The following is a 26,547-nucleotide window of genomic DNA, read 5'->3' as shown; positions in this document are numbered from 1 at the left end:
TTTATTTTTTAATATTTTTTCATGTTTCCATGATTTATTTTCTTTCCCTCCCCTCTTCCCTCCCACTCCCAGAGCCAGCAAGCAATTCCCCTGGGCTGTACAAATGTTATCACTTGTTACCTATTTCCATATTATTCATTTTTGCTATAGAGAAATCTTTTAAAGTCTAAACCCCAAATCACATACCCATATATACATGTGATAAATGATGTCATATGTTCTTCTTTTGCATTTATACTCCCATATTTCTTTCTCTCAATGTGGTTAGCATTCTTTCCCATAAGTCCTTCAGGAATTGAACCAAAGTCTTAAAGAAAGCATTATACTGTGCTTTCAGATTGTATCATTTCAGGAGAGAGCAAAGCTGGCCTTTGCTGTTCTTCTTTTCTGGCATTTCTTTTCAAAGAACAAGGCCTCTTCATCCTGCAAAGAGACAAAATAACATAGCTCTCAGTAATCAAAAGCAAAAACTCGGGGGCAGCTGGGTAGCTCAGTGGATGGAGAGCCAGGCCTAGAGACAGGAGGTCCTGGGTTCAAAGCGGGCCTCAGACACTTCCCGGCTGGGTGACCCTGGGCAAGTCACTTGACCCCCATTGCCCACCCTTACCACTCTTCCACCTATGAGACAATACACCGAAGTTAAGGGTTAAAAAAAAAAAAAAAAAAAAAAAAAAGCAAAAACTCATCCTGCTCAGAAGGAAAGATTCTAGAACCTTGGGGAAAGGTTTGCGCTTGCAAAAATACTTATGTGGTAAATGATGAGTACAACTGTAAGAAATAGACAATACCATCAATTCAGCAAATAATCCATTATTGAGCACTTACTATGTACACAGGACCTCAGATAACCAAGAGAAAAAAAAAAATCTTGCCCTCAAGGAGGCAACATTCTACCTAGCAGTGGAATTAAAAGGAATGAGATATACACAGAAAAGAATAATTTCATGTCTAGGTTTGATACTACCCTTTTATAGTACTGCCCTCTCACATGGAGCACTTTGTTGTTGAGTTAAGACTGCTTTGACAGTTCCCTTGTTTAGGGCTAAATATCAGTTCTAAAATAGTGACTGACAGAATTCTGAGATAGTTGATATTCATTTTTAAAGTGACAAAACATGGTACATTGGGAAAATATAGACACCAAAATTATTCTAAAATATATAAGACAAATGTAATTTTACCGGACCATAGATAAAAGATGAGAATTCAGATATCAAAATTTAATTAAGGTAAGCCTAAGTCTTTAGCCAGAACAATAAGAGAAAGCAGGGTGAAATATGCTTCCCGTGATTCTTCTCCAGAGTGGGTGAAGGGGTATATTAAATCAAAGGGTACACACAATTTAGAAACTTTTGTAGTATAGTTCCAAATTTCTTTCCAGAATGGTTAGACCAGTTCTTAGCTTCTACAATAGTTCCCTAATATACTTGTCTTCTCATAGCCCCTCCAGCATTGTCATTTTCATTTTTTGTCAGTTTTGCTAATTGAATGATATTGAACCTCATAATTATTTTAATTTGTACTCTTCTAATTATTAGTGATTTGGAGCCTATTTTAATATTTTATTTTCCCTTCCCTCTTCCTCATATGCCTTTGGGCATATTGTCTTTCATGTGTGGAATGAACAACCTCCACCCAATCTTCATGTCTTGAGTCTTCCTTTCCTTCCACTTAGATGCCGCCTCATCTATGAAGTCTTCCCTGATTCCCCAGGGACAGTTGGGAAAATAGAACTTCCCACTTTAAATTCTTTGTCTACACGGATCTCTCCTTTGCATCTACCTCCTTCTACTTTATGGCATAACCATTTTATACTTCTAGTACTTGATATTATTTTACTCATTAGAAGAAGCATTTTTTTCTCTTTATTTTTTTAAAGTATTTTCCCATGCTTACATGATTCATTTTCTCTCCCTCCCCTTCTTCCTCCCTCCTCCCAGAGCTAACAAGCAATTCCACTGGGTTATACATGTATTTTCACTCAAAACTTATTTCTAGGGGCAGCTGGGTAGCTCAGTGGATTGAGAGCCAATCCTAAAGACAGGAGGTCCTAGGTTCAAATCCGGCCTCAGCCACTTCCCAGCTGGGTGACCCTGGGCAAGTCACTTGACCCCCATTGCCTACCCTTACCACTCTTCTGCCCTGGAGCCAATACACAGTACTGACTCCAAGATGGAAGGTGAGGGTTCAAAAAAAAAAAAAACTTATTTCTATATTGTGTGGAGAGAAAAGAATTAATTTGTTCTTCTCAGGATGGAATTTTATTATAGATCCCATGAGAAAAGGGGAACCTGCTAAAGGTTTAGAAACAAGACCTCGAGGACATTCTGTTATTGCCATAAGCCCAGTGAGTGGAGAGATCTCTTATTGCAAAGAGAGCAAACCATTAGGCTATCTTACGGGGCCTTTAGAAGTCAGAAAAGTCACTCCTAAGGCCACAGCAACCTCTTCATAACCTCCCTATTGAGACTCGTGATGAAGCCCACGCTGTGATGGGGGCTCCTGCTGGTTTGTCTTTCATGTGAACACCCCTCGTGTTCTAATTGGCTCGACTTTCAGCCTAGATTATAAATTCAGCCCCCAGACCATGGATATCACACAGAGAGGGGAGGGGGCCTTGGTCAGGGATCTATAAAATGCTCCCACCTGCACCCACGCGTTGGGCATCGCCATTGGGTAGGGACCTCTTCTGATGAGAAAGACTAAACCTTGCTTCGGTCACTTAAACGGTCTCTATTTCTTTAAGCCATATTGTCTCATACACATATTATTCATTTTTGTAATAGAGTCATCTTTGAAAACCCAAACCCCAAATCCTAGACCCTCATGAACAAGTGATAAATCCTGTTTTTCTATAAGAAGCATTTTATACTTCATCATCTCCTGAAATTTTTTTGGCTCTCTTTGTACCTTCAGCATATAGCACGGTGCTCTGCAGAGGGTAGGTATTTAATAAACGTTTGTACATTTTAATTTGCTGATGTATTTGAAGAGTACAGTCAGGAGAAAATCGAGGTGAAGCATGTATACTATGCCTAGAATATCTTCACTCAGAGATCTTTAAATACTTGATGAATTAAACTAATTGTTACTGTAACCATTTAACAAAATTAAGACATTGGAGGCATCTAGGTCAGTGATGGGCAAACTTTTAAAAGAGGGGCCAAAGGAAAGGAAATGCTCATCTGTCAATCTGTTTCTAAAGCAACTCTTTTGAGGTTTCATTGTATTGTATCCTACTCATTGTATTCGTCAGATTAGGAATAATGTCCCTGGGCCAGGGGGCCTTTGCCCCTCACTGATCTAGGATAAAGTAGAGGTCCAAGAGTCAGGAAGCCCTGAGTTCAAACCTAACTTCAGACACTAATTAGTTATATACCTCAGTTTCCTTAATAATAAAATGGTAATAATAATGCCACACACCTCCCAAGACTGTGGCAGCCTCAAACAAGATATATTTAATGTAGTTAGTTCAGTACCTGGTTAATGGTAGGTACTCAATAAATGCTTTTCTCCTTCCTTCCTCTTTAAAGACTTGTCTTATTTTAAAGAAAAGAGTATAGAAAAAGAGATGTGGTGACTTGGTTATGGAATTTAGGTTTGTAATGAAACTATGCACCTAATCAAAGAATTTCTAGAGGCAATGTGTGTATTCTGAGCCATCTGAGAAGGGGAGGACAACCCAAAAGACCCACCCACCCCCAACTTTAGTCTTCCCAAAACATTACACCTTGAAAGGTGTCAGGAGCTGACCTGTTCTCTGTCTCCTGGATGGTGTCCAGAAGGGGAAGACCACAAGTCTCAGTCAAGAAGTAGGCAGAAGCTGCAGAAATGATAGGTACCATCCCAAACAACAAGGGCTGCACAATAGGGACGTAGCTGCCAACAATGAAGACAAGGGGAGACAGAAATGCACCAAAGCGCATACTAAATAGACCAGCACTCAGGCCCATCTGTCTGTGAGTGAATCAAAGGAGAAAAGAAGTTAGAATGGAGGCCACATGAGAGCAGAGGGGTCCTCTGTTTCTCCCTTTCTTTCCCTAGCACATAGCATAGTGCCTTTCTGTTCACTTTCTGGAGGTAGCATTAAGTTTATTCATCAAGCATTAATTCTGTGGCTATGTATAATGTTCTCCTGGTTCTACTCATTTCACTGTTCATTATCTTGTGTAGTTCTTTCTAAGTTTTTTAAAATCAGCTTGTTCATCATTTCTTATGGTACAGCAACATTTCAGCTCAATCATATATCTCAACTTGTTCAGTCATTCCCAAGTTGATGGGCATCCTCTCAGCTTCCAATTCATTGCCACCACAAAGAAAACTCCTATAGGTATATTGAAACATATATGAATCCCTTTCCTCTTTCCCTGATCTCCTTGGGAAATAAATGCAGCAATGGTACTGCTGGGTGTAAGGGTATACACACTTTTATAACTCTCTTGGAATAATTCCAAATTACTCTCCAAAATGGTTGGACCAGTTCACAGCTCCACCAAGAGTGCATTAGTGTCCCCATTTTTTCACAATCCCTCCAACATTTGTCATTTTAGCAATTCTGATGGCTGTGAGATAATATCTCAGAATTGTCTTGATTTGCATTTCTCTAATCAGTAGTGACTTAGAATATTTTTCATATACATATATATTTATTACATATATATTTACACATAAATATATATGTATATGGCTTAGGGTTTGCCAACACGGAATCTAGAAACTCCCAAACTTATAGCCTCATGAGGTCTGATAACACCCCAGCTTAGTTAGCTTGAAGGAGAAAACTTCAAGTTTGACCTTTTCACATGAGTTTCCCCCTGAGGGAAAAGTCCAACTTCACATATTAACAAAAGACCTTAAAGTAGTTTAGGTGGAGCTAGCAAATCCCACCATGTGTTAAATACCCTTTTTTTGTCCCAATGGTTTCTCCCCCTAAGTCGAAGGTAGACCTGTCCATGGCTGGATCTTTCCCTTTTGTATCCATTGTAAAGCATCAGTCTCTCACTGATAATCCCATCTAGAGTTCCTCATTTTCTTTGTTGCCATTGTAAAGCCAATCAACTATGCTCTCTCATCCTCAGTCCCCAGTTCCCTAAAAGGGTATGTAAGTTGTCCAAATTCTATGGGACTTCTAAATTGTCAATCTAGCACAGTTAGCAAATCCCCAGGTCTGTGGCCAGAGCAGCCAAAGTCTCGGGGCTCTGTGTGGATTTGTGGTATAGCTCTGCATGGAGGCCTTGAGGAATTATGCCGAACCCCTCTCCTTAATTAAAGAGTGGTTTTTCTGACTACTTAATAGTTCTATGTTTTTTTCCAGTTTAATAGGTTTTTTAGTTTTTTTAATGAACAAATTTGACTGGTAGATCTGGTCTAAACATGACCAGGAGCTTCTTTCTGACAGTAGCCTGGATGGTTCACCAAATAGCAGGTAAACAGTCAAACCTTCTCAAGGGATTATTGAAGAGTCAGCCCTCTATAGTAGAGGTAAGAAATGCTTCTGGAATTGAGGAAAATAACAGTGAAGGTGACATAATACAGTCCTAAAATGTCCCACACTGTTATGAGTACAACACAAAGGGAAAGAGCAATACATTACCAAAGTTTTAGGATGTCTTTTCTTACTACTGTTCCTGGGCGTACTAACTGGATACCTTGCAGTTGATAGCTTGAGTGATCCTGAGATTCAGGGAGGAAATTCATCTCCCTAAACCCCCTTACCATTTTGGCCTGCCCAGTCTCTGCAACACATCCAATATGGGATTTGTCCACACTATGCCCAGTGTAGGTATGGGGAACCCCAGATGTGTGCCCAAAAGAATCTAGATGGATGATGAAACTGAGGAGGGGAAGGAGCCTTAAAGAGTCTGGAGGTGAATTTTTAAGCCTTTTCAGACTCCATTGTTTTATCAATGTTTATTGTTCCAGTTTGTTCCCCTCCAAATAGTGAAGAACTCCCTGTAATATAGATCTCAGAATTTGGAGAAAAGGACTCTTGAATTTAGTGCCTGTATCCTATCACATATATTGATTTACTGATTGTTTGCTTTAAGATTTAATTTTGTTTTTTAAGTTCACACATTAATCTAATCTAATATCTTTTGTTACATTATGCCATATTCAGCTATTGTGTTTTGGCCATTAGCTATATGTTCAGTTATACTATTTTCATTTGTACCATTCTACTATCTTTATTTGTAGTATCCTATACCTGGACTGGAGATAATACCATTGTAAAAGCCCATAGTCAACTTGGACAAACCCTTTTCCATGGCAAAACTATAGGTCCTTATGGATACTGGGGTTGTCACCAGATCTATCAAGGTCATGTATTGCCTATACAGCCTTTTGTGCCTTTTTGCCCTTGTTAATTGTCACATAGATGATGACGGATGGACTCCATTAAACTGGTTACAATCTGTATACAATCTTTGGAGAATTTAATGACCTAAAAATTTAAATTGATTTTAAGGGGTCTTAAGAAGAGTTTTTCAGGTATCTAGTAGTACCACTATCTCTGACTAATCATTTGCCTGCCTCTGAGTTGTTTGTAACAAGAAGTAAAGGGTCCATTTAGTAGTTGAAGTGAAGTGTTATAGCACTATTGTATTCCCCACCTCTGAATTTATAAAAATGTAATGGATGAGACATATAAAGACATGCCTTTTATAGCTACAGTCTTATTCAGGAGGTGGGAAGGTTTTCCAGAGGGTGTGGTGCCTCTGGATGGCTCTTGAGAGGGAGCATTTCTATGGAGCCTAATGGCTTCTGGATGGTTTTTATATTTGTAACTCTTCAGCTTACTCTACCCTTCAACCAGAATGATCTAGATCCTTAATGACATTTTAGACTCAAAAGGTTTTCATCAGCAGTACAGAGGCTTTTCTGGACTCTCCTGTCATATTTTGGAATGGTGGCAGTAATAGACTTTATTAAAAATACCTCAGCCAAGGTTGAAAGTTTGGCTAGATTTGGAGAACTTGTGACAAGTATCCATGAACTTCAAAGGTTTTTTTTTTTTTTAATGTCACACAGCAACTCATGTGAATCCTAATGATAGCAGGTTTGTTTGCTATTGTCATTAAATGGGCTCTTGTGATTTGGGAGATTTTGGTACTTTGGTATTTCCTTGAAGGTGCATTAACTATTCTACTAATGGTTTTTATAAAACTGTTACCTGGTAAAAAATTATGTACATTCACACTTTGGATCATGGCCAAGTTAAAAAGGAAATGGATCTCATTTTGGGGTGAGAAACCTTCTCCTTGGCAAACACAGTGTGTAACTGATTGTGAAATATATATAAATATATATATATATTTATATATATATGTATATATATATATATATATATATTCTTTTATTATTGTTTTTCCTTATATGTGTGATAGAGTAATCGAGTTTTCTTTTTTCTCTCATTTTTTGTACTTAAAGCACATGTTACCAATATTAATGTTTTTTTGATTTTGCACTAATATAAGTTTACAATATCCATTAGCCCTAATATTAATGCATACCCAAACGTTTTACATTATGGAAACCTTCCATTAATTATTAAATATTATGGGACTTTGATTAATGATTGTGTCTGATTCCAGGAGAAGGGATCACAAAAGAGCCATTATACAGTGCCAAGAAGCACAAGGCCAAGAAGACCAACCAATCCTGGTGGGGTTGATGAAAATCTGCGCCAAGTCAAAAGACTTGTTTTGGGGTTCAAGGAAGCAACTGTTTGACAACGTCAGACACAGGATTTCCCCATGCCAGATTCAGACAAAATACCTCAGTTTAGCTGCCATTCTGGCTCACCTATTCCTGAAAGCAAAGGTAAAATCAGACCAGAGAATGATAATTCCCATTTGCTGCTAAAATCTAGTCCCTTTTCTGTCTTTCATAGTGTGGCAATTTTCTGTAGTCCTGGCTGCTGATTGGGTAAGTGCATATTGCTGCAGTGGTCCTACAGGCTTGTGGGACACAAATCACTTTATTGGGCACTGATTCTAGGACCTGTTATGGGTTTATTCTTGCTTACTCAGAATTTTATTTATTATTTAATTTTGACTTTTTTCTTTTATTTGTTTTTTATGTTTTTTACTTCCTTTTAACAATTGATTCACATACCTCATAACTCAGCCATGTATCCCCTGGGTGATCCATGTGTTGGTCAACACCCTCCTCAGAGGGGATTGTGAAATTGTCATGAAATTCTAGATTTATAAAAATGTTTCTTATTTGAGAGTAATTTTAGGTTAAGAAACTTGCTACCTCCCCAAATCTAGAAAGTGAACTGTTTGGAGAAGGTGCCATGGAGATGCCTGCAGAAACCTCACAGTGCATCAAAAAATCCAGAATGAGCTTTGGGATGTAGGGAAATTGAACTGTGTGGGGTTGGATGCATAATTTATTTTGAATGTAAACTCTTGTGCCAAAGGGGACTTCTCCCTAATTGGTTTTTTGTCAATGTGCATAGCAATCATTAGTTTTGTTTTCTTTCTCTTTTCTTTCCCTCTTATCCTAAAATTATTATAATTTCCCCTTAGAAAGTACAATATTGTATGTACCTCTAGTTAAAGATCTTTAGAGATATAAATTGGTTATGTGTACTGATTCCACGGGGAAACTAGGCATATAAATCTGAGAGATTTCTATATGCTTGTTTTCCATTGGCATCATAGGGGAGGATTGTGTAATTAGAATTTGTTCCCCAGGACTTCAATTCCCAGTATCCCACTTTCCTTCTCACATTATGTGCTAACATAGGGAGGATATAAGTTTTGTGTAGCCCTGTCTCTCTCTCTGCTTCCCTTGATCATAGAGGCAGAATCAGGCTGGAGAATTTACTCACATGAATTTACTTTTTGTTAGATAATTAGGTTTGAATTTCTATTTCTTTTAGTTTATTTTCTTTCTACTTCAAGTGATTATTAATAAACTTTATAAATATAATACTTGGAGTTTTGGACATTAATTTAAATCTTACAGGTATATAAGACCCCTATGTTCTATTATTCTTTGGAAAATCATCTTTGGTGGTGAATTTCCCAGAGACACTGCCTCCAGGTCCCCAGAGCCTTGGCTCTGTGTGGTAGCCAAATAATGACTTGTCTCTTTTCCTAATTAAATATTTGTTTTTATGACTCCTTTAGTGGTTCTGTGTTTTTCCAAGCCTTGAGCTCCATCTTTGGGCTCAAAAAGCATTCATTATGACATTGCCTAAAACAAATTATTGACCTTTAACTGTTACTTCTATTTCAAGATTAAGTGACCAAATGTTGTTCCCAGAATCCTATTCAAACCCTTCCTAATATTTTCACAGTCCTTAAGCCCTTATAGTCCTACTTATTGGAAAGCACCTCATATATCTGAGGTCCCAGCATATGTTCACTAATATAGCATAGATAAATTATGACATTGCTAACAAATAATATTATTGAATTAATATCATAGAATCAGAAATCTAAACTAAATGAACTCTTTGTTGTTCAGAGGATCAAATCTTCCAAAATGTTATGATTTGCCCAAGGTCACTTAGGCAATAAAATTCAGAAGAAGCTTTTATTTCTGTCTTTCTATTCCCAATTCCTGGCACATAATAGGCACTGAAAAGAAAAACTTGTTAAATTGAATCAAATAGAGCTTTATCTCACTGAACTATTTCTAAGCCAATGACTTAATGCCACTACACCTGCTTCAGTCCATGTTAAGAATAGTTTATCATTAATAATTTATAGCATTCTTGCCACATTTTCATTCCTGATCTCTTACCTGATTTCAGTTGGGTAGAGTTCTTCTGTATAAAGGTAGAGGCAGGAAATGGCCCCTCCCAGGATCCCTTTTCCAAGCACACTAAGTGTCATCCAAAAGGCAGGCATGTCTGAGGACAAACAATGGGAAGAAAGATAAGGAAGAAATGAAGTAAAGAGAAATAGAAGGGGCAGCTGGGTAGCTCAGTGGATTGAGAGCCAGGCCTAGAGACAGGAGGTCCTAGTTCAAATCCAGCCTCAGACACTTCCCAGCTGTGTGACCCTGGGCAAGTCACTTGATCCCCATTGCCTACCCTTACCAATCTTCCACCTATAAGTCAATACACAGAAGTTAAGGGTTTAAAATTTAAAAAAAGAGAGAGAGAGAGAGAAATAGAAAGAGAGAGGGAAGGAATAAAGGAAGGAGGCAGGGAAGGAAAGAAGGGGAAAGGAAGAAGGGAGTGAAGGAAGGAGGAAAGGAATGAAGGAACAAAGGAAATAAGTATTTATTAATTGCTTACTATGTGCCAGGAAATTTCCTAAGTACTTTACAAATATCTCATTTGATCTTCACAACAACCCTCAGGTGGGTGCTATTATTGTCCCTATTTTACAATTGAAGAAACTGAGGCAGACATAAGTTGTGTGATTTGCCCACAAGAGCACAGCTAAAAAGTGTCTGGAGCTAGATTTGAACTCAGGTATTCCTAACTACAGATCCAACATTTTTTTACCCTGTGAAGGCTAGGTGCCTCCCAGGCCTGTATTTGCATGTCCATTCATTTGCATTCCTCTTCCTGGCAGGTAATCTTTCAAGCTATGAAAAGTTGCTAGAGCTATTCTCTATTTATTATTGGCTCTTTGTTTTTATTTTTAAATCCTGTTCTTGTTTACAAAGCAGGATTTCATGTGCAGCCCTCAATAGTCACTGCACATGTAGTTAATGGGTCAATTGGACTTCCTGGAGTCTCCCCTAAAGAATTAGCCCTCCACAATCAGAATTCCTCACTTTAATGAATTTAGCCCAACATCTTCCCATTTTTGAAGTATATTGTCTGATGGTATGTATGTAGAATGGGGGTAGTTCAGTGGGTAGAGCACCAATCTTGAATTTAGAAAGACTTGAGTTCAAATTCAGCCTCAGATACTTCCTTTCTGTGTGACTCTGCACAAATCACTTCACCCTTTTACCTCAGTTTCCTCACCTCTAAAATGAGTTGGAGAAAGAAACGGCAAACCACTCGATTATCTTTGCCGAGAATACCTCAATTGGGGTCATGGAGAGTCAGACATGACTGAAAATGACTAACCAGTAGCATCTAAAACATGGCTTCTGACTGGTGGAAAGAATACCGAACACCTCATTTCATATTTGCAAGCCCAATAGGTCCCTTATATATTGTAGGTAATTTGTAAATATTGGATTATTTTCATCAAAATGTCTCACCTTGAGGTACAAAGATGCTAATGATGATCAAAAATCCAGGAAGAAGCGTAAAAAAAATTAAAGTAACCCGACGTCCCAGGTAAGACATACTGATGGCCGACAGCAGCTTTCCTGGCAAATCTATAAGTGCAAATATCAACTGGACCCAGTAAATGCTGAACCCAAATTTCTGCAAGTCTAAACCCAGTCCATAAAAGGAGAAGCCACAAGCAAACCTGGAAGTAGAAACAGTAAAGTACATTTTGATGCATATTCTTAGTTTTCATTTCAACCCAATGACTCTTTAGCCATGAAATTGTGATGGGAGAGCTTGATATTGTCTGGTTGGGGAGGAACCCTCTTAAAGAATTACCAGGGGGGCAGCTGGGTAGCTCAGTGGATGGAGAGCCAGGCCTAGAGACAGGAGGTCCTAGGTTCAAATCCGGCCTCAGACACTTCCCAGCTGTGTGACCCTGGGCAAGTCACTTGACCCCCATTGCCTACCCTTGCCAATCTTCCACCTATAAATCAATACACAGAAGTTAAGGGTTTAAAATTTAAAAAAAAAAAAAAAGAATTACCAGGCTCTGAGGATTAATTTTAAATGAGGAATTTATTGAGTGAATGGCTGGGAGGCAGGTGCAGGTAGAGTCTGCCTCCCTGAGGAGAAGGGGTCCAGGATTTTTATACCTTAAAGGAACAGAGGCTACATGACCAGGAACAGAAAGTGGGGAGGGGGACAAACAAGGAGGATGAGGTAACATTCCTGTGTGAGATGCCTTGGTGTCTGGGATAGAAGCACAAGTATGTTTGATATGCAGAAGATGTGCTTAAAACTCTTATGAAAAGACATGGAGAAATGCTCCTTTGATCATGCAGTTCGTCCCTTTCAAAAAAGTCAGCTTTCTTTAGCCAGCACTGCAAGGGACCAGGATTGAGAAATTCCTCACATACTCTTTGAGCTGGGATTGCTCTAGAGACGTGGGCAGTCCAGAGGGCCCTGAACCCCCATACCAAAATGGGAATGGTCTTATTCCAGGACTAAGTCAAATAATACTCTTCACATCTCAAGCAACTCATCTGTCCCATATTCTCATATTTCTGACCTCTAATCTTTCAGGTCCACCCACATGCAGAAGGACAGTGTCCTTAGGACCTGAATTGTAGAGTAACTACTTCCATCTCCTCATGAGTCTGTTGATATCCGGGGTGAAAAGAGCTGGCTCAAAACAAGACCCACTCCTGTGTGACCCTGGGCAAGTCACTTGACCCCCATTACCCACCCTTACCACTCTTCCACCTATAAGTCAATACACAGAAGTTGAGGGTTTAAAATTTAAAAAAAAAAAAGTAAAAAAAAAAACAAGACCCACTCACCACTCAAGCATGAGACAGAACGTGGTCCTACGTATTCCTGGTGTCCGGACAAGGTCTGTGAGAAAAGGGGAAGCCTTCACAGCTGCAAGGTCCTCTTCAATATAAGACATCACCACCTGGCCAGGGAAGAGGGCAGGCGGGAGATACTTGGTACTAAATTATGGGATTTTGAAAGAGGTGAGGAATGGGGGAATCCTTGGTCTTATATCCACTTCCTGACAGATTTTGTTGTTGTTGTAAATTGTTAGATCACCAGAGACTGACGTCCCTACACCAAAAATGTTTAGCTTCCAGAAGAAATCAATTCCTGCTCTAAGATAAGAATTAGTGCTAAAGGGGGCAGCTGGGTAGCTCAGTGGATGAAGAGCCAGGCCTAGAGACGGGAGGTCCTGGGTTCAAATCTGGCCTCAGACACTTCTCAGCTTTGTGACCCTGGGCAAGTCCCATTGCCTAGCCCTGACCACTCTTCTGCCTTAGAACCAATACATAGTATTGATTCCAAGGTGGAAGGTGAGGGTTTTGAAAAAAAGAAAAGAATTCGTGCCAAGGCTCTGATTTTTATAGAGGGTGTAATCCCCAGTTCCCTTGAACCCCAGCCCAAGTATCACCTTTGTTATGTAGAGATTGCAGCATGGAATCCCTACAAAATACAGGGTCAGCCTCACCTAGAATTCCATAACACCTTCTACAGGGGACCTTTGGCCTTCCCTGAGAGTTCCAGTTGTTAGCACGCTATTCTTCGTGTTTTATATTTATACATTTTGTATATTGTACACTGTTAACATACACACACACTTGTAGTTGTTATTTCTCTCCAGGTGAATGTAAACCATAAAGGGCAAGAACGATTTCCTTTTGGTCTTTGAATCACCAACAACAGTGCCCGGCACGTAGTGCCAACCAAACGCACAATGAGTACTTGTTGATGTGGGGGGAAAGGACAAAAACTGTTGAATAACCTAGAAAGAAGCTTGTCATAAATTACAAGGTTTCCCTTAGTCTTACTTCTCGAGTGAGCTTCCTCCCCTCTTCCTTCTGGCCATTTATCCGCGCCACCTTCTGGAGAGTCTTCACAGCCACGTGGAGTTTGTTGTGAGTGATGAGCCAGCAAGCGGACTCTGGGAGAACCCTAATACAGGATGGAGAGAGAAGCGAAGCCCAGAGGATGTAACACAAATGCAGCGAGGCCGCCCTGACCCTAAATCAGTAGAGTTAGCCATGGGTCTATTCCAGGTGTGCAGGGACGACAATTCCAGCCTGCTTCCTCGCCCCCAAAGGATACCTGCTCAAAGGAGACAGACCCTAAAATAAAAGAGACCCCCCATTGGGTGAATTTGGTTTCTGGCTGCTCCTAAGGACTTCTAAGGACAAAGAAACGCCTTGGGACCCAGATCTAGTACGCTGCCCCACCTGGGTCTTTTTGGAATGTCTAGATGGCACTAAAATTGACGTGTCCATTTGGGATTCTCCTGGACCACGAACACACCTGGGCTTATAGAGGAAAGTGAAAGTCATTTCCAAGTCACTCAAAGAATATCTACTCATTTATCAATTAGTCAATCAACCAGCATGAATCTTTATTTATCACCCAATCACTATACTAGGCCTTAGGAAGAAAAAGATGAAAGCAAAACTAGTTCTTGCCCTTGTGAAGAAGCTTACATTCTACCAGAAGAGGCAATATATAGGTAAAGGATATATACTGAATGGATAAAGGCTATGTATAAAGTGGATAATGAATATTTACAAAATAGATAAAGGATACTTACAAAATAGGTAAAGGTAAGTTCAGAGGGGACGGGTAGGAATAGCTACTAAGAGCTGGCAGCATCTGAAAGGGGTCTTGTAGAAGGGGGTGAGCTTTGAAGGAAATTGAGACTTCTAAGAGTCAGACTCCAGGGATTGTCCTGGGAGCATGGCAGCTCGAGGTTCCCAAAAGCTCAGGCTATATGACCCTTAGAGCCTTTCAGCCCATCCTGAAAATCATGTACTCTATGACAAAATTTATTAAAGGCAATGGTGGAGAAAAATTCAATGAGGGTTTTGGCTGGGCCTAACATAGAACACGTTAAACATTCATTGAGGTGGCATCTGGGTAGCTCAGTGGATGGAGAGTCAGACCTAGAGATGGGAGGTCCTGGGTTCAAATCTGGTCTCAGACACTTCCCAGCTGTGTGACCCTGGACAAGTCACTTGACCCCCATTGCCCACCCTTACCACTCTTCCACCTAGGAGCCAATACACAGAAGTTAAGGGTTTAAAAAAAAAAGAGAGAGAAAGAAATATTCATTGATTCTTCCAATTGGACCTAACCAGATGGTCCTGTAGAGTTTATATGGCCCCTTGGGCATGACCAAAGGTCTTCTTGTCTGATGTCAGCATCCTGAATTAGAAAGCAGAAACTTCTCTGATGATGAGTGAGGAGGAGAAGAAAGGGCTTAGGGTTGCAGAGGAGCTTTGCAAAGCAACCTTTCTCCATGTCACATCCCCCCACAAAGTCCTACTCGGCAACCACTATCCCTTTACCCCGGGGCTTTTGGATAATTATCTCTCTGTCCTCTGTTCACGTACAAAGTATAAAGAAAAATGATCCCAAATGAGACTGAAGTGGAAAACTGCAGCCAGCGCCATTCTCGGACCAAGTAAGCCCATCCAGGCAGGAGGATCTGTCCAGCAGAGAAGGCATAAGAATGACCAGTATGCACGATCATCAGTGACTTGGGAAGTGTCCACTCTATGGCTGAAGGGAAAACAACAACAACATCAATGACCCTGTATGAAATGTGGCGAGCCTGGAGCAATAGCATCGATAAGAATCACGCTCAAATTGGTCATCGGTCAATAGTTTAACAACAAATATTTCAACAAGCTTTTGTTACATGTCTCCTATGTGCCTGGCACTGAGGGTATAAAGACAAAAATGACACAGCCCCTGCCTTCAAGGTGCTTACATTCTCCTGGGTGACTCTAACACATGCACAGAAGCAATTTGACAGGCATTTATTAACTTCTACTGTGAAGCCAGCACGTGGTATCTCTGCCCTCAAGAGGTTGGCTTTCTATCAATTAGTCAAGCCACCAAACAATGAAGAATTACTTACTATGTCTCGGGCACTGTGCTGTGAGACAATGATATGAAGAAAATGAAAAAGCCCCTTCCCTTAAGGAGCTTACAAGAATACTGCAGAAAAAATATAATAAAAATTTTTTAAGACTTCTTATGATTTGCTTTGCCAAAACTTGCCAGTTCCTTTCCTCCCCATAGTGTAACAACCAGGATTCTGGCTTCCTGTGGTACTCACTTAGGCAAAGGCAAGTGATGGTGATGCCTGTGAGAGCTGCTCCATTGAGGAAAAGAAATATGACATAACCAGCATAAGTGGGCATAAAGGATGCACAGCAACCAACAACGGTGGCCATCAGAGAGGACCACAGCAGGGTCGTCCTTCGACCATACCTGCCCGCAAAGAAACAAAACTGTGTCACTGACAAAGCGTGAGCCGTTTCTTACCCAGTTTTTCCTCTTCAGTCATTATCTCTGCTCTGACCTGCCCTATTTTGAAGCCATTCATCTCTCTCCTCCAAAAAGAAAGCACTAATGAGAAGGTTGTCTCCTGCCTTTCCCCTAATCGTCATTCATCTATCAGTGGACAAGGGCGTCCTTTGGGAGAGAGTCAGGAAACAGAGGTGATAGACACCACTGCTCTCAGCCTACCCATCACAGCTCCTCTCCAAAAACACCTCGGCTCTTCAGAGGGAGCTATGGCTCAAGGATTAGAGCTCTGGGTCTGGAGTCGGGAGGACCCAAGTTGGAATCCAGTCTTGGACCTTAGGCAAGTCACTTAACTTCTATATGCCTAGGAGAAAGTTAGATAACTCCGTGGATAGAGTGCTGAGCTTAAAACTGGGAAGATCTGAGTTCAAATCCAGCCTCAAATGCTTCCTAGATGTGTAATCCAGGGCAAGTCACTAAACCTTTTGCCTTAGTTTCCTCATCTGTAAAATGAACTGGAAAAAGAAATAACAAATCAATCTAATTTCCCTGCCAAGAAAACTGCAAATGGGTTCATGAAGAGTTAGTCAAGGGGGCAACTGAGTGGCTCAGTGGATTGAGAACCAGGCCCTAGGTTCAAATCTGGCCTCAGACACTTCCTAACTGTGTGACCCTGGGCAAGTCACTTAATCCCCATCGTCTAGCTCTTACCACTCTTCTGCCTTGAAGCCAATACACAGTACACAGTATTGGCTCCAAGACAGAAGGAAAGGGTTTAAAAAAATTAAATTAAAAAAGAGTTAGTCAAAATGAGTCCAGAAAACGATAACAAACATGTATCTATACTAAATGAGATTCAACCCTAAGTCTAGTAACAAGGGAAAAACTCACAACATCAATAGGGTAAATCTCTGGAATGCAGAGCCCCAGAAATAGGGGAGCTATCCACCTGCTGCTAATCCTTAGCAAAGAGGCCTCCTCATCAACCTTACATTTGAAGTTCACTCTTGGCCCTTCCCTCAGACATTTGGCCCAAAGGCAAGAAAGCAGAGAAAATGAGCCACCTGCTCCCCCAGTGCTTGGCGTCCAAGTGTTGCCACCTTAGACAGGGTGAGTATCTATAAAACACAGTGGAGTGGCAGAATGTGTTTTCCTTCCTGAGACGATGGCTTGTTTGTGGCCCACAAAGGGATGATCATAGTCTGGATGGTAACCTCCTATGTGCAGTCAATAGCAGGCATGTTGGGAGAAAATGATGAGACCAGTTTAGGGATGAAAACAGAGCCAGACTGGCCTCTAATGGTTTCAAAAGGCCACCTAAACAGGGGGCAGCTGGGTAGCTCAGTGGATGGAGAGTCAGGCCTAGAGACAGGAGGTCCTGGGTTCAAACCCGGCCTCAGCCACTTCCCAACTGTGTGACCCTGGGCAAGTCACTTGACCCCCATTGCCCACCCTTACCACTCTTCCACCTATGAGACAATACACCGAAGTACAAGGGTTTAAAAAATAATAATAATAATAATAATAATAATAATAAAAAGGCCACCTAAACAATGTAAAAAAAAAAAGCTTAACGTTCTGAAGTTCTGCCTCCCTCAGGATTTGGCCTTGGCTCACTCTTATTTTAGAAGTTTGCAAAAATGTGTCGCTAAATCATTTCAAATGTTCTTTTTACTCATCGGAGACCTACCTCCACCTGAGTCCTTCACTTACCTGTCAGAGAGTATCCCGAAAACAATACTTCCTGCCTGCTGTCCTCCCATGTATATTGTCTGAACAATTGATTTCAGTGGCTTCTGTCCACACACCAGGTCCCACTAAGAGAGAGGTGGGCAGAAAGTGGGGGAGAGAAGGAGGGGAGAAGGGATCATGTGAAACCTTGCAGTGATCCAAAAGTCTAGAATATCTAAATATTTATTGAATTTAGGACAAATTTAGTCACACAAAATTGAATAGGGATTCATGTCAATAGAGACAGTCACTTGAGAAAAGTGCGTTCCCCACGCGTGGAGGTGGGATTGACTTCTCGGTTGGTTGTACGACCAGAACAAGTTACATCTTTCAACCTGGCGGATTGCAAGTCTCGCTCCTTTTTCTGCCACAGAGAGTGTGCCATGGAATGAACTAGTAAAAAGAGAAGATATTATGTTGAAGTTTCCCTTTTCACCTTCGGGCTCTGAGAAATGGCTCCGGATTCTCTGTTCTGTTCTGTTTGTCCTCGGTTTCAGGTACAGGCAGTAATCTCCCCAGGACCGTATGTTAGATCCCGGATCCTTGTAGGATGTTGCCACCAGTTAGCCTGGCAGGGAAACTCCAAGAAGCCAGGATGTCTGGGGCTCAAGTCCAAGGGGGAGTTTGGCCTTGGAAATCGGACTGTTATACTGGAACTGATTTAATCTAATCCTTTTCCCCTCCTCTGGTGGTATTAGGGAAGAGGAGGAATTATGCCTCACATGTTACAGAGTACATATAAATATGTATTATACTTTGGAAGTAAATATTTCATTATAAAAACTAATTTGACTAGTAAGTGATTAAAAGGAAATTGGCATACAGGAGACCCTCCCTATATTTGAAGGAATCAATAGAACCTGGAGACAATGGCACAGAGCGTAGACACCTCCCATGTTCCCTTAAGGGTACTGGAAAAGCCTGGGGAACAGATGAAATGTAACATACCTGGCCTTGAAAATTTATTTTGGCTGATGGCCTCTCTGTGTGTCCTCATCAGTCCCTCTCAACAATTCCCTAGGTACTTCCTCCTTGGAACTGTTTCCATTTGAATCTTCAAAATTTCACTTTTAAAAGGCTCCTATCCATCAGCGACATCCTACCTAATCTGAACCCGTGAAATCTGCTCTCCGCTTATCACTTCCTAAACTTTTTGAAAGATGAAATTATTGTTGTAATCTGGCAATAGATTCATAATACAGGTCATGGCTTGACCTAGAAATCCTACTGCTAGTTTTTGTTCTAAAGAGTACATAAAGTATTTTTGTTCATAAAGTGCAAAGTGTCTATCTACTGACAACTGCATTATTTGCAATAGCCAAAAAAAAATCTAGAAACACTTTTTTATGTTCAAGTGATGGAGAACCAAATAAACTATGCTATGTTCATAGAATCTACTAGTATGGTCCCAGAAAAAAAAAATTTAAAGGCTACAAAGATATGTGGAATGCCCGATAAAATGAGCAGAGAGAATAGGAGATCGAGATAAGCATACAGCCTGGCAAAATTGTTTTTATGTAATAAAAAGAAAAAGAAAACAGAAACAAAGGAAAGAGATTCCATATAGATTTGGAAAGAGACCAGAACAAACTTTTTTTATTTGTTTCTTTGTGATTTATTACTTTGTTTGATTTTCCTTTATTTATACAAGCATAATCATTATTGTTTCTTTTTTTCCTGTCTAAGATATTTGAGATTGGAGGTTTATTCCTTATTTACTTTAATTGTGACTAAAATGATAGTGAGGTTTTTTTATATTTATTATTTATTTAATTTTTGGTATTCTTTTTTATTTTGAATTCCAAATTCTCTCTCTCACCCCAATTCTTCTGCCATCTACTGAGAAGGCAAACAAAATTATGTCAATTATATGTGTGAAATTATGGGAAATATATTTCCATATTTGCCATATCACAATAAGAAAAAGGCAAAAAAAATTAAGAAAGTGTGAGAAAAAGACTATAATTCAATTTCATTCAGAGTTCATCAGTTTTTTCTCTGGAGGAGGATAGCATTTTCCATCATGAGTCATTTAGAATTGTCTTGGATCGTTATATTGACCAGAATATCTAAGTCTTCAACTATGCTTGGCAATACAATAATCTAAGTCAGTCCCAAAGGACTTATGATGAAAAATGCCATCTGCTTCCAGAGAAAGAACTGATAGTGTGAATACAGAACAAAGTATGTTATTTTTAACTTTCTTTTTTACTCTTTGTTCAAGTTTTCTTCTACAAAATTACTAATATGGAATTTTTTACATGATTGCTCATATATAATCTATATCAGATTGCTTACCATCTGGGGGGCAGAGGAAAGAAAGGGACAGAATTTGGAACCAAAAAAAAATTTAATGAATGTTTAAAATCATTTTTACATGAGATTGGGGGACAAAAACATAAAATTTTATTTTAAAAGGAATAGCTAAGTATTTCATAGATCATCCTTATAATAATGTTTTTACTGTATACTATGATCTCCTAGTTCTGCTTACTTCACTTTGCATCAGTTCATATAGGTCTTCCTATATGAACTTTATTTTAAGAAATATTTTTTAAAAATAATCCTCCTGGGGGCAGCTGGGTAGCTCAGTGGATTGAGTGTCAGGCCTAGAGACAGGAGGTCCTGGGTTCAAATATGACCTCAGACACTTCCCAGCTGTGTGACCCTGGGCAAGTCACTTGACCCCCATTGCCCACCTAGGAGCCAATACACAGAAGTTAAGGGTTTAAAAAAAATGAATTGTACTCACTAAGAAGAATAAAGGCTATAACTAAATTTAAAAAAAAAATAATAATAATCCTCCTTTTCTCCTCTCAGAATGAGGTAAATCTAACCAAAAAATAAATAAGAAAGAGGGTAAGAAGATGAATATAGCCTTAGATAAGTTAAATAAGATAGATATTTAGATCTAAACCAACATAGTTACTGGAGGAACAACAATGGTTTAGAGCAGTGATGAGCAAACTACAGCCCGCGGGCCAGATGCAGCACCCTGAAATGTTCTATCTGGCTGCACGACATTATTCCTAATCTGACAAATACAATGAGTAGGACACAATACAATGAAACTTTGAAAGAGTTGCCTTAGAAACAGACTGACAGAGGAGCATTTCCTTTCCTTTGACCCCTCTTTAAAAAGTTTGCCCATCGCTGGTTTAGAGTATAATTTCACTGCAAAAGTTGTACTTTCATCACACTACAGAGGTAATCCTGCAACCCTGAGGGAACAAAAATTCCAAAAATTCCACTAGGTATGACCAAACTGGAAAGACTTGTTTTGGAAAGAGTGTGATCCTGGCAACAGATTGTATCTGCTTCATAAGGACTAATCTAGCAAAATATCGTCCAAGCAATATATATATATATATAATCCTCACCTTCCACCTTAAAATCAATATTATGTATTGGTTCTAAGGCAGAAGAGCAGTAAGGGTAGGCAATGGGGGTCAAGTGACTTGCCCAGGGTCACATGGCTGGGAAGTGTCTGAGGTCAAATTTGAACCCAGGACCTCCCATCTCTAGACCTGGCTCTCAATCCACTGAGCTACCCAGCTGCCCCCCCAGCAATATATGTTAACTGAAAACTAGATGGGCTAAAGTGACCAAATTAAATGTTGATAGGAACATGAAGATATAGGTCTAATATTGCATTGCTATAGCAGTTGTGAATGTTTTTTTAGAAAACAAGAGAGAAATGTACATTAAGAGCAGTAAAGCTATTGACCTAAAGATCCTATTACTAAGATTAAGCCCTAAAGGCATTATTATTGAAAGGGTAAAAAGCTGCATATGTATGAAAATATTCATGAAAGCTTTGTTATGAAAAAATAACTGGAAATAGCAGAAATGCAATGAATGAAAGAAATGACTAAATAGATATGATATTTGAATGTAATGTATTGTGTTATTTAAAATGACAAATATTGGAAATATAAAGAAAATAAAGGAATATATGAAGAGAAAAGAAAATAAGAATAATATATAACATAATTACATTTTTTAATTATCAGCCACAAAATCAAGAGAAAAAATGTCCAAGTGAAACAAATCCAAAGGGAACTCAAAAATAGATGTCTATATTAATATAAATATAAAATTTATATATTTTTAAACAAATTATTAAAAATGTGGAGTTCGTGATTTTATACATAATATTATTTATGCATTGGTTTAGTTAAATGTTTTTTGGTGGCAGTGGTTATTAAGTATACAATAAAAATTTAATTTAATTTAATTTTTTTTTTAAAGAAAAGAATCCCCCTTGTGCACAATAGTTTCCCATCACAATCATATATACCACAACTTGTTCAGCCATTCCCCAATTGATATGTATCCTCTCAATTTCCAATTCTTTGCCACCACAAAAAGAGTTGCTATAAATATTTTGGTACATATAGGTCTTTTTCCTTTTATCTTTTTGGGGTATGGACCTAATAATAGCATAAGTGCACCAATGGGTATGCATAGTTTTATCATCCTTTAAGAATAGCTCCAAATTGTTCTCCGCGATGGCTGGATCAGTTCACAAGTCCAACAGCAGTTCATTCATGTCCCTACTTTCCTTTATTCCTGCCAGTAATTGTTATTTCTGATAAGTGTGGGGTAGTACCTTAAAGTTATTTTAATTTACATTTTTCTAATCAGTGGTGATTTAGAACATTTTTCTATGTGACATTAGAGAGCAATTTCTTCTTCCAAAAACTGCCTATTATATATATGTATATATATATGTGTGTGTGTGTATGTGTATACATATATATGTATTTATGTATGTATGTATGTATTGTGTATGTATATAATATATCCTTCTTTGAACCCATTATATAAAAGTAAGATTCAGATAGTGCCCACCCACCCCCAACCGTACCCCCACACATTTCTCTGTTGGTAAAAGCTCTTCCATGCACACCTCTTTTATGTGAGCTAATTTCTCCCATTCTACCTCTCTCTTATCTCTTAACTCATATCCCTCTTTCATGGTGAGATTTTTTTTAATAGTTTTTATTCACATCTTTTTATTTTTTATTTTTTTAACCCTTAACTTCTGTGTATTGGCTCCAAGGCAGAAGAGTGGTAAGGGTGGGCAATGGGGGTCAAGTGACTTGCCCAGGGTCACACAGCTGGGAAGTGTCTGAGACCAGATTTGAACTCAGGACCTCCCATCTCTAGGCCTGACTCTCAATCCACTGAGCTACCCAGCTGCCCCTATTCATATCTTTTATAATAGTCATTTTTAGAAATACTCCCAACCCCTTTCCAAACTGAATCCTACTTTGTTGGGTTTTTTTAAACCCTTACCTTCTGTTTTAGAATCAAAACTAAGTATCAGTCCCAAGGCAAAAGAATGGTGAGAACTAGGCAATGGGGATTAAATGACTTCCCCAGGGTCACACAGCTAGGAAGTGTCTGAGGCCAGATTTGAACCTAGGACCTTCCATCTCTGGGCCTGGCTCTCAATCCCTTGAGCCACTAGCTACCCCCTGGGTTTGTTTTTGGTGAATGCTGAGCCTGAATATTGAAGGAATGGATTTGACACAGATTGACAGAGAATGCAGGAGGGAAGTGACAATCAAGCAGAATCTTCAGATCAGGGGAACTTGGAAATTATCTGGCTTTCTGGGAGTCTAATCTTGGACTCGAGGGAGTGAAGGAGCTTGGAGTGACCACTCAAGGTCAGAAATTATCCCATTTGCTAAATTTTCTCATGGATAAAGAGAAACCATCTACCCTGAAAACTTTCCTGCTAGTCTTGAACTGAAAGTTTATCTGTGTATTTCCTGGGTAGCTGCCAGTTAGCTGGAGGGGCTTTGCCCAGAGAGCCACTGAGCTAAACCTAAAGACTTACCTCTATCACACCAACTAATTTCTGGAGACTATATCTTTTCAGATTTAGCCTAGGTTTTCTAGTGCAGGAATTGCATCAGATAGCGAGGGCTCACTTGGTGGCATTGTCTTTGGTTCATCTCCCACAGTGTGGGAATTCCCATTACCTCTTACACCAAACCTCATCCTTTGATACCTCTATACAAAATAAACATTTAACAAATATAGGAAAAAATATAGTGGGTGGTGGTTTTCTTTTGGGGAAGGAGAGTTTTAAGAAACTCAGGTTTCATCAAACTCCTGAGTTGCCCGCCACTACTCTCCTTCCCTGGCAGCTCTGGGCAGGGGAGATCACCAACAAGGAGGACTAGGTGAAAGTGAAATGCTAGGCAGCCCTTATACCTTTCTCCTGAGGTGATTTCTACCCTGACACAGACTGCTGTTTCACATCGTCCACCATTCTGCTAAAACAGGGACAGGAGTAGCCATTTGCTCTCTGTCTTAAGGAGGGGGAATACTCAGGCAGGTCAGGTTATCAAGCCTCCTGACCATTCATAGATATCAACAACCCAGGGTGTTCCCCTTTCCCTTTTTTTTTTTTTTTTTTTTTGTATTTTTTTTTAAACCCTTGTACTTCGGTGTATTGTCTCATAGGTGGAAGGTTGGTAAGGGTGGGCAATGGGGGTCAAGTGACTTGCCCAGGGTCACACAGCTGGGAAGTGGCTGAGGCCGGGTTTGAACCCAGGACCTCCTGTCTCTAGGCCTGACTCTCACTCCACTGAGCTACCCAGCTGCCCCCCCCCTTTGCCTTTTAATAGGATGTGAAAACAAAGACAGAAGCCTCTGAAAATGAACAGTAGTAGATTTGCTAGGACATGAATGTTCTTGCCCTCCAGAAATGGGGTCCAAGTGTTACATTAGTAAAAGAACAAAAAAAAAACCATGTATTTGCCCTAGATGTCATATTCTATAGGTTCAGATACTGTGGAAATCTTTGATAACTCCCCTACAATTGTAAGGACCGTTCCAAGATTTGTGGGACTGAGATAGCTGTGTAAAGGGTAAAGCCACAGAAAACTCTTTTATGATGCCCAACCACGTTCTATCAGGTCATGTCAACATCCTTCCTGGGACTTCCATATTGGCTCACTTCCTTTCCTGGAACTCTCTAAGAACTTAATGTCTTCATCATGGACAGAGTATACCCAGAGCAGCAAATGTTTGTGAATTGAAAGAATAAACATCTTATATTTCAAATGAATGTCACTAGACCCTAACATCCACTCGTCAGTGGCTGAAGTTTAAGGAGTAGAAATACACTCACCTGCATGAGGACCTAAAATCACAGAAACTCTAAGCTGGAAGGGACCTTGGAAAGCACCCAGCCCCTCACAAACTGGCACCCCTCCAAGATAGGGAGTGAGAGACATGCAGACAAAATACTGGGCTCAGCTTTGTCCACTGCAGGACACACAATTCTTACTGGCACCTCTCTGCTCCCAGTCACCAACTGAGCTCGGTCCTGCCCTAGGTCCTTCTAGCTGTCTCTCAGAGATCTAGTTCTACTCTAATCTCTTCCCACACGCAGGCCAATCATCTGTTGTTGGTCAGCAGAAGAGCAGTATGGCTCCTAGTCCCACCTCCTAAGGAATCCATCTCAATCCCAGGTATAGCTTACTCTTCTATGTTTCATGATTTGGGGCATGACATACATTCCCGAATAAGTGAGAACAAACAAGAAAAGCCCGGTAGATGAAGGATACCCATTGGCCCAAGTATGATAAGCAGTTGCAAAGACACTCTACTTCATCACAAGTATTTATACTTCTAACAGTCTGCCAATATAGAAAATGAGGCTCAGAATTGACCAAGGTGAAAGAATGGGCTGCAGTGTCTTTTCATAGCCCCAAATGTCTCCCTAAAACAGAAGCTCTTCTTTTTAATGCAATATTCTTTTTGCTCTCAGAGGCCATTTAGCCCAACCTCCTCAAATTAGAATTTAGGAAACTGAGGCTCAAGAGAACTTAAGTGACCTTGCCCAAAGTCCTATAAACAGTAAGTGGCAGGTCTCATCCTGGCCATCTGATGCCAAAGAAAGAAAGGAACAAGTATTTATTAAACAACTAATCTCTCTGAGCCTCAGTTTCCCCATCTATAAAAGGATACAACATCTGTAGCATTTATCTCAGCTATTATTGACAATGTCCATGTTTCTAATCATCCAAATCCTAATGGTATTTTATTCCTAATGTTCAACACACAGAACCCATGAGACATCATACAAAACGTTCAGACCTTTCACTCCCTATGAAGATCAACCCTTCTCCCACAGCAAGACTCATCTAGGGATGGAGAATGGTGTCTGTCACTCACACTAGAGAAGGCATGCAGACCCAACAGAACTTACCAGAAGTCTTTAAAATTCTTTATTCTGATTTTCCTAGAGAGTGTAGGGAGCTACTTTGGGGAAAGAGAATTCTAATTTAGATTTACAAGGTCCAAAGAGAAAGGGGAAAGTGAAAAATTTGGCAAAATAGCTGCCCCTTCACATTTGGCTTTCTACTGACCTCGGTTACAATGGAGGTAAGGAAGACACTCTTGTCATAGACCCATCCATCCAGGCAGTCCTCCGTGTCTGCTGTCACCTCTTCTGTGTCATTTGGATTCAGAAGCTGCCACTGAGGTTCAGTGAACCTGAGGCACGTTTCTGGCTTCCCTCTCTTGTCTATTGGAATGGACACTTTCAACAGGTCACCATAACTGTCACCTCCTAGATAGGGAGCATCAGTACCTGTCTGGTTCTGGAGTCGGCAATGGTGCTCTGGCACCCCTCCAGCAAAGTTCTGCAGGTAATTGTGAGAGGCCAAGAGTATCCCACAAAGAAATGTCAGTAAATTCTGCATGATCTGGCAGTATCCCATGCCGCCAATGGTGGTGAGTAACTCAGAAAACCCCAT

At 40.0% G+C, this 26,547-nt stretch overlaps 1 protein-coding gene across 1 annotated transcript; it reads right to left on the bottom strand.

Annotated features, from left to right (window-relative positions):
- Positions 1 to 320: 320 nt before the first annotated feature.
- LOC123252784 (solute carrier family 22 member 20-like) lies at positions 321 to 26,547 on the bottom strand. Its single transcript, XM_044682028.1, has 10 exons — positions 26,158 to 26,547; positions 17,747 to 17,850; positions 15,843 to 15,997; positions 15,112 to 15,280; positions 13,546 to 13,669; positions 12,541 to 12,656; positions 11,185 to 11,399; positions 9,760 to 9,868; positions 3,754 to 3,957; positions 321 to 423 (listed from the first exon to the last, which is right to left on the bottom strand). Exons 1-10 carry the CDS (start codon positions 26,545 to 26,547, stop codon positions 321 to 323), a joined length of 1,689 nt encoding a protein of 562 aa, XP_044537963.1.

The sequence above is a fragment of the Gracilinanus agilis genome, chromosome 6, assembly GCF_016433145.1.
Source record: "Gracilinanus agilis isolate LMUSP501 chromosome 6, AgileGrace, whole genome shotgun sequence".
NCBI classification, from domain to species: domain Eukaryota; kingdom Metazoa; phylum Chordata; class Mammalia; order Didelphimorphia; family Didelphidae; genus Gracilinanus; species Gracilinanus agilis.
This window is presented reverse-complemented; position numbering and strand designations above follow the sequence as displayed.